Source organism: Glossina fuscipes, unplaced genomic scaffold, assembly GCF_014805625.2.
Source record: "Glossina fuscipes isolate IAEA_lab_2018 unplaced genomic scaffold, Yale_Gfus_2 1, whole genome shotgun sequence".
NCBI classification, from domain to species: Eukaryota; Metazoa; Arthropoda; class Insecta; order Diptera; family Glossinidae; genus Glossina; species Glossina fuscipes.
Genome location: NW_023998415.1, coordinates 25991817 through 26001367, shown reverse-complemented (window position 1 = coordinate 26001367; position 9551 = coordinate 25991817). Strand labels below are relative to the sequence as shown.

At 32.9% G+C, this 9551-nt stretch overlaps 1 protein-coding gene across 3 annotated transcripts in view; it reads left to right on the top strand.

Annotated features, from left to right (window-relative positions):
* Positions 1 to 6159: 6159 nt before the first annotated feature.
* LOC119632047 (dendritic arbor reduction protein 1-like) overlaps positions 6160 to 9551 on the top strand; it is a 43183-nt gene continuing 39791 nt past the window's right edge. For 2 of the 3 annotated variants that reach the window (XM_038024733.1, XM_038024735.1), the window contains exon 1: positions 6160 to 6474. In XM_038024733.1, the coding sequence (XP_037880661.1) occupies positions 6337 to 6474 (138 nt within the window). In that variant the 5' untranslated portion in view covers positions 6160 to 6336. Of the gene's footprint in view, positions 6475 to 7051; positions 7127 to 9551 lie in introns of those variants that run through there. The other variant, XM_038024734.1, reaches the window with a different exon arrangement.

Sequence of the window (9551 nt, the reverse complement as noted above, 5' to 3'; positions counted from 1 at the left end):
TTTTCTCTTTTATTTTTCTAACGCTTATGTTAGACGAACATTTTTATTTAAGTATATCAAGAAAAAAAAACAAAGAAAAAAGCAGTTCAAGAAACCAAGCGCAATAAAACAAAAGCTTGCTCCAACAAGATGGAACGCTTGTACGCCTGCTGGTGTGTTTCGTTTGCTGTTAATAGTTCAAGTAAAGGTCCTGCCGTGAATTGTCATTGTCGTGAGTTGCATAATCACTTAATAAAAATAGGGAGAAAAAAATATATAATTTTTAACAAACATAAAGCAACAAATGTAAGCCACGAAAGGTACCGCCACCAATATCAAGCAGACAAATAACATAATATTGTGTTATATGAAATTTATGGTATGATTATCATAAAGAAGAAAAAAAACAAAGAAATTATATATCTATATATATATATATTTGCTTTGTCGCAAACAGATTAATATCTTCCACTACGCCCAGCCCCACTGTAACCACAATAGGCGAAAATCTTATTCAACTGACCGGACATTGAGTTTCCTCTGACCATTTGCCATTTTTTCAAGTAGGAATTAATGGAACCAATCATTTTGTAAGTCATAACAAGTCATTCCAATATCCAACACCAATAATCGTCTATCTTAATAATGACTTGATAGAAAAACTTTGCAGTCCTGAGTTTTATATCCATTGGACTGAGCATAATGCGTTAGATTGATTGTTCCTTTTACAACTCTTAGAAGCGCATATCAAGCACACACGTATGTATGTATAAACATTCTTGCGAAACTTTGGAAAGAAATCTGAAATTTCGACTTATACTCCACTAATTGATGCAAGTATGTTTTAAATACAACCATTAGTTGCCCAAAATCACACCCACACAGAGCAAAGAACTACGATAGATATTGATTTCAGATCCTATTAAGAAAGTTACGAGAGCTGGGCAACAAATTTAAGGGAAGAAATTAGTGAAGGCCGTCACCAAATATTCGCACACTACATCAAAAGCTTGTGACCTAAAGGCAACATTGGTCCAAGACCTCATTCAAATTCTTCATAGTTAATCACCTCATAGAATCAGGGCATGAGAGCGAACTGGCACGCACACAGTTAGCCAAATATTCGGCAATTTTATTGTACTAGGTTGGTGATGGGGAATGGGTAGTGAGCCATGGCCTTGTTTTTGTGTTTGGTGTTGCGAAAGATTGATGGTTATCTGCGGCATCTATCTGGAAATCAATGATTGGTCATTATTCCTCAATGTTTAAGAGAAATGTAAGACTGTGTAGTAAGCAGAAACACTGCTGAGTTATCAAGTTAGGCATGAATTTAGTAATAATTTTTGCTTCAAATTTCAGACAAATTAAATCCATAAATTGTATTTGGACTTTGATAAGGGCAGTCGAATACGTAACCAGAGAAATTTAAGACTGTGTAGTAAGCAGAAACACTGCTGAGTTATCAAGTTAGGCATGAATTTAGTAATAATTTTTGCTTCAAATTTCAGACAAATTAAATCCATAAATTGTATTTGGACTTTGATAAGGGCAGTCGAATACATAACCAGAGAAATCTAAGACTGTGTAGTAAGCAGAAACACTGCTGAGTTATCAAGTCAGGCACGAATTTAGTCATAATTTTTGCTTCAAATTTCAGACAAATTAAATCCATAAATTGTGTTTTGACTTTGATAAGGGCAGTCGAATACATAATCTTTGAAGATCTTGACGAACTTAATGAGCGTTAATCCAATTGAAATCTCCAAGCGGTTGTTCTATTATCTTACTAGAATCGAGGCTTCGTGAGGTTTTTGAAAATGTCTACTTAAATCAGATTATTCAAAGCACTCTTCCCTGTACGTTATAAGGGCAAGATTAGCTTTTCTAGTTAAGTCTACTCATATATCATATATAGGTATTTTTAAAAGGAACTCAAAGTGCTTGAAAGAAAATATTCTATTATATAGATAACAGCGCTTTCGATCTTAAAAAAGGCTGACAATTTCTCACGAAACGATAATATTATTATATGATTTGATAATGAACGAATATATCAAACAGAAACTTTGAAAAGCGCAAAAAAAAAAATTAACTACAAACACATGGGGGCTGTCATTATTATCAGCATTGAAGACTGCGTTGTATATACGGTAGCGATGTATTAATTAACTGACGTTACATTAAGCCTTAAGTGATTTGTTTGCTGCAGGGGTGTTGCTATGATCTGCGTTCGAGCTACAACACTAACATAATATATAGTATGCTGTTGTAATGTGCAGATGGGTACATATATATATGTATATATATATTACTTAAAGAAAGATTTATAGTCTCTCTGCAAGCACATCCAAAGTTAGCTTATAAGTAAAACACACTTTAGAGCAATATTTTTTGTGTTCGTCTGAAAGATAACTCTGGATATAGACTCTTACCGCAGTATTCGCTTATAATAATTCTTTTGCTCAAATACTAACAAGTAAATGTACACTATAGCGGGCCATGGTGTATCATTAAATACCCCACAGCATCCAACAGGTATTCATATAACAACTTTTTAAAATAAGGCGTTGTATAGCAAGTGGTTGACAATATGATCCGATCCTGGCTATTTTCAATAGCGTTCGTTCTTGGACTTAAAACATGTCGTTATATCAGATTTCATCAAAATATCTCAATAATTGCGATCTGTGAGTTGAAAAGAAAATGATTCTGATTCCTACTTGGTGTTGTATGCTCCCGCACAAATTTTGTACACCTCTTTACCACAATTGTTGTAGGGTGTAACAACTGTTGTATGATATTTAATAATCGTTCAACTTTGTAAAGCCGATTTGAATCCGACAAACGAGACGACGCTAAGCTTTCTTTAAATATACGCGCAAAAAGCCATCAAGTGCGCTATCATTGCGTACAGTCTTCCTGATGAGTTGTGTATGTGAAAACGCAATACCTTATTACAACGCATATGAAATCAGATTAAGATTTTTCTCATTTGGAAATAAGTTTTCAAACTCATTAGTGAAAACAAGCGTCAGAGTGTACTCTTGATAAGTATGTGAGCCATGTCTGTCTATGCATTGATTTCTCACATGTTGTTAATTGCGTAAACACTATCACGCAACTATGCGTAAGCACCACAATAGTACGCAAAAATCTATTCTTTAAGAGAAAGTAAGTGTTGATCTAAGACTTCTAATATATGAAAGTCGAGCACACAAGTGATCTTTGTCAGTCTACACCAGCAGTCAGTATATATATGTAAATATAGTTTTCTTATTTCTCTTAATATATAATAATAATAATAATAATTAATTGGTTAGTTATCATCTGCTTTGATTTTTCACTCTTAATATAATTTAACGAACCATTTTTATTCATGATTTGCTATGCAGTTATTAATTAAGAGCTTATTAAGAACTAAAAAGATTATATTCAGTTTAGGCGCACTTTTAATGATTCCTACCTTCCTACCTTAAATCGGTACACAAAACTTGTGAACTATCCCTTCGAAGGGAGCAAAAATGTGCACACAAGACTTGCATTTGGAAAAATATCTATTGGGGATTATAAGTTACAATATTTGGTTTATCGTGGGCGTGCTCGGAAATGGAATGAAGCCATTTTTCCAATCTTATGTTTGGTGATCGATCAAAAATGTATTTTTTCAAAATTCAATTTTTGCGATGATAGATGGCTAACGGACCGTCGGATATACGCGGACTGTATACTCTTGCACTCAGATTATCTATATTTTCTGAATTGCTGTCCAAGTTTTCATCTATGGATTTTAGTGCAGCTGCGGTGTCAACTCATTTTATTACTTCTTTGGTCTTTCGGCTCGAAGACGTGTTTGTTAAATCTTGAGCTCGCGTAATAGTTGAACGGGTAGTAGAGAAGTCTGCAACTAGATGGGTCCTGACACTTTTGATGACTGCTGCATGGTATGATTCCCATCGCCGAGATATACTCTTGGTGAATGAGAACGCTTTCAAAATTAGGATAATTACCGTAAGAATTTCCTTGTTATGTTGATTTACGGTGAACGTTCGATAGCAGTGCTTAATGGTTGGCGAGAGTAAGCGGTGCCTTCCACAAGCAACCGTAACTCGTGTCTTCGCCTACGCCATTCTCGGTATACAAATCGAAATCTATTGAAAATAAGTTTTTTTTTTTTTATTTCCATTTTCACTCAAGATATGCTTAAAATATTTAATTAATAAATCATTTCCCATAGATTTGATTTAAATGGTACGGAACAAAGGCACAGCCATCTATGAATCGGACTCTCGCCATGGAATCATGCATAGACTAAGTAACTATCCCTCAATGGGTTGTATCATTCGTGATAAAAAGTCCGGCAGTGTTTAAAAAATTTCAGGTTTTCATTTTGCATTAATCTTAATCACAAGTTCGCCGGTACAGAAATGAACTGCAAGCTTTTTTCTCGCAGTGTGTTTTTGTTAGTATAAATATGATAGTAACACAAGAGTATATCACATAAGCATAAACATAAATATACACATGTTGCTGACATCCAAAGACGCACACACATACCCGTAAATTGCTTATTATCGCTTCTATACTCTTTTGTTTTTTGTTTTTTTTGTTTTTTTTATTCTCACTGGCAGTGTGTGGCTTAATCTGTCGATATGCGAGCAGCTCTTTTGCGCGATTGGTTGCTTTCAATATTTGTATGTGTGTATCGTATAGTAAAACAAGAATTTATAATTATAACTGAAATGTGTTTAACAACTTGAATTGAATGAAGTCATTAAAATAAAATGTTTCCTTTTTGATTGATAGAAATAAGAAGCAGTTGTTATTGTACTTTTTTATTATCTCGAGAAAATGAATAATTGATAGTTAAAGCGACATCGTTAGAATTGAAATGAAATGAAATTTTCATCAGAATCAATGTGCATAAAACAAAAAAAAAAAAAAGTTAAAAAAAGAAAAAAAAAAAAAAACTGAATAGATTTTCTCTCTATGCTATGGAAAAGTTTACGGTGTATTCAAGCTTGATATCTATGATAGGAAATTTGCTTAAAAAACAATAAATTGTTTAACTTGATTTGCTGTTGTTCCTTTTGCTTTTTTTAATCGTTTCAATTGAAAGAAGAAAAAATATATGGGCAAAAATAGGGTTTTTGCAAGAAACTCTTATACGCGATGTTCGCGGCTCTTAAGCTCTTCAAACAGAAAAACAAAAGAGATCTGCAAGTAAACTGGCTTAATCCCTCTAACCCCCCCAAACACACACACACACATGTATACACACACAACACACACACACACACACACACAAACACACAAATACACACATTTTAGTTTAAGCTAACGTTTAAGAGAACTTTAACTATAGAGAGTTAATTTATTTTTTTTTATCGGTTTTTCTCTTTTATAGTTTTTGTTCGTTTTTTCCTTTCTTAAAAAAAAAGTAATAAACTCTTTAGCGTTATCAACGAGAATATATGTATAAGCAGAGTATAAGATATCATCAAGTATGTATATGTATGTGGTAAGAAATAAGAAAACTTTATAAATGTTAAACTTTAAGCAAAGCCAAGAAGTGTTATACAAACTCAACTGTCTGCTGATTTAGCGTAAACATATATAAACGATGTTGTGGCAGTACATAAAAATATATATATCCAGTAGATTGGAATAAAGGAATCAAGGAAAGGCAACACACATAGCATAGTAAATTATAATGAAAACAAACATTTCGTAGTAGTGGCAATACGTCTAAGCTGAACTTTTGCTTATGTTGTCAGCCAGTCTAAACGCGGTTATCGATAGCGTTAGTAAGAAGTGCGGGCATTTGTGCGCGGTCGATCAAAACGCATCGACAAACGAGAACTACGAGATCAAGCGAGAACTGCAAAAAAGTATTTTGAATGAGATACTTTCGTTGATTAAATGATTTTAAGTTTCCCTTTTTTTTTCGTTTTTCTTTTCCTTTTTCATCTTCTTCATCATCATCTTCTTCTTCTTGTTCCTCTTATTCTTACTCTTTGCTTAGTGCCAACGAAAACCTATTCGATTTGATGGAAAATTTCATGAATTTTAGATACTATTATAATACTTGCCGTAGCTTAGATCTTGAAACCGTCGCTAAAATGCCAACCTTGTGTTATTTGTAAAGGATTTCTTTCGTTTCGTTTTTTTTTTATTATTTTTCTTTTCTAAATAACGCTTTGCCATATTGGTGGAAAAATGTTATTAAAATGTATTATGAAGTGTGACTGATGTGAATAAGAAAGAAGTTTAAACATTCTTCGTATCTATCACTTAAGATGACCGAATTTATTCTATTCTATGGATATTTTTATAAATTAACATAAAATACGAGCAAGTATGTGTAAACGAATCGAGAAAAAAGAAAATAAAATTTACTGCTTATGTGTGCTTTCAATCGATCTTAAATGCATACCAACAGTTTTATTAATTGGAGATAAGTTTACTGAATCATTATTTAATTATTGGGTAATGCAGGTAAGCTATTACTTATTTATTATGCATGCATTTACACACATATATATATTTCGTGATAAAATCGAATCTGTTGCAAACAGCCCTTACTCTTTTTTGAAATATTCAACGAAAATTCTATTCATTACATTAATATTTTCCTAAGCTGATGTAGTCACGTCTGTCTATTCATCTATCATTTACTTCATCACTTCATCGGTCGACAGTTCATTATTTCAAATTTTTAAGGATGCAAGAAATGATTAACGGAGGATATTGTTCTTATTCTGCACACTTTAAATGTAAAAGTGGGCCATTATTTACATACAAACATAGCACACACGATAGCTATAAAGCTGAAAGTGAACTTTTCACAAAAAGAACTTCAAAAACAAAAAAAACAAAAAAAAAAAAACAACAACAACAACAAATATGAATGAATGAAGTTTTTTGTAATGCATGATATGTAGAGTAAGTGTATGTTAGCTGCTTGCTATGTAAAATACATTAATTGGAACCGCAGTGAGAAGCAATTCAATCAACTTTTAAATGATTACAATTATTCTATTAAATGATTTGTTTGTTTTTTTCTTTTATACGCTATACCATATACCACCTGTGGTCCAAGGGCGCATTAATTTTATCCTAGTGTATGCAACATCCAGAAGGACTTGGGGTAAACCTACCAATTTGCACATCGATCTGAGCTTGTCTGTCCGTCTGTCCGTCGTTCCGTTTTGTATTTGTGCAATATTTAAGGTTTTTTATTTTTTTTCGATATTAGATACATTGACGTAAACGCTACTGGAAAAGTTTCAGCTTAAATCAGTTTTTTGTCCACTTCTCATGTAAAACCTTATGCTGAAAAGTCACTTTATAAATAACTGTATTAAGCGAACTTGAGTCGGGTATTTAATGGATTTGTAATTCTAAACTTGACGGTTTTATCAATTCATTTTCAGACTTGATTAAAAAAAATTACTTAAAATATGCAGCATTTTTTTAAACTATTCTTTTGATAAACTTTAAAGCGAATAGTAATGCAACTCTCGATGTATATCGTAAAAATGTTTGATTACAAGCAGAGCTGCTCTATAAGATGTCTTAGCTTGCCACGTAACGTATGACGTTAACAATAATAACAATCAGATAATTTGAAGCTTATGAACGTTGCTATAATTAATAAGAAGAGTTTTACGAGTTCTTTCTGATGGTGTTTGTTACGTTGGAAAGTGAACATAGACTTGTTATATGCTCTTTCTCATTTTTACGAAACGTCAGTTTCTTTCGTTCTAAGCCTTTCTTCCAGGTGCTTCTATAACTCGTTGGGGTTGTTACGAATAATTGCACAGAACGATGTGACATTTCTCTATCCGAAATTCTTATGCATTTGAAAATATTTTATTAGAGAACGGTAAGCGAGTTCAAAAGTTGTTCCAAACAATGAACTTGAATGTACTGCTGTCGCCTTTGAATTCATCGGACACTACATCTTGTAATTAAAATTCGTTTTAAACAATGACTTATTGTCTTTTCGAGCAAAGCTTTCATTTTCGTGGCGGCAACCAAAAAATGGATTCTTTGGACAAAGGCCAGTCAGTGGTGATTGCTACATAAAATGCGTATTCTGCTTAAGACATGGCAAAGGTAATGCTTAGCGATAGACAATACATTGAATAAATTATCTCATGCTATTTTCTCGTAACGTACGTTTAACCAAATAAAAGTCAATATCAATCTACTAGCACTATTACGATATTAAAGACATGTAAGACAGACTGAAAAATCTCTTTAATCGATATATCGTATACAGAAGGTATTCCAGGTGATATTTTTACGTGATTTGGATGCACCTTCGAGGTGAATTTAATAAACACCAGGCTAACCAAAAAGGGGACCTTTTAAAAATGGCAGACGAATTCCTTATCCCATTTAGATTTAGCTTAGTTTTATAATTTGAGACTTTATCAAGAAAAAACATAAAAAAAAGTCAAATCATAATATTAAAGTTCTACAGTTTCGAGGCTTTAACTTACTCAGAAGGAAAAAATGATCAGTAGCGTAGTTTGCGGTGCGCGAACATGCGATATATCATTCGCAGTTGTTGTGCTGCTGGCACAGTGTGGCACAATGTTTACGAACTGATTAGACAAAACAATTTCGATTAGACCAAACAAAAAAAAAAAAAAACAGGCTATGAATGGAGATCACGCCATAAGCACAAAATTGAGAAGAATGAAATTTCATTGCAGGAAACTTTTGTTTATGATAGGCATATATTAGTGAATCGATTATTACTATTGGACTGAATATGAAGCTAGTCCCAATAATAATAATAAAAATAATAATTATATTATTATTATAGTGAGCCATGGCCATCCTTGGATGATTGGTGTAAAAAAAAATTGATTTCTTCACTTGATAACTATGCACTTTGTTGTTATAAATAACTGTGACAATAACTGCTATAAATGAACATTGATAAATATATACAAAAAATAAGCTTTCTCTTTCTTACTATTCTTAGAAGAAGAAGAAGAAGAGAGACAGTTTGTAATATAAGGTACTGTACTTTAGTTGAGATCCCCACACATAACAAATGTTGCCTCGCTAAGATAGTTGTCTTAAAGTTATTATCAACTTGCCATCTCCTTTAAAAAGACGCACTTGGCTTGGTGTGCCCTTATTATTAAACCGTTGAATATTGAAGTGAATTGTGCGGTCTTGCTTAATGAAATGAATTTAAGCATTCTGTACCGGTCTAGTAACTATCATGTTCTTATCACGCTGCTTCACTATCCGACTAATAATGAATTATTCCTTCCGTTGAGTGTTATGGACTCTCATTGTAACCATTTGTACGATGGTTCTTCGATTTCGATGAGTTATATAAGGGATGCTATTTTTCGTAATCGGCTTAAATTATGAGTTTTACAGATCTGTGCACATGAAGAAACGGTAGTGGTCTCTTAATTTTTTCTTATGATCGCCATATTTATGTAACTTGCTTGATTGTTGCTCTGCTCATTATTCCCATTGTAATATGCTAGAGCGGTTGGTATTTTGGAAATTGTGCAATATATCGAAGCAGATCAAACTTT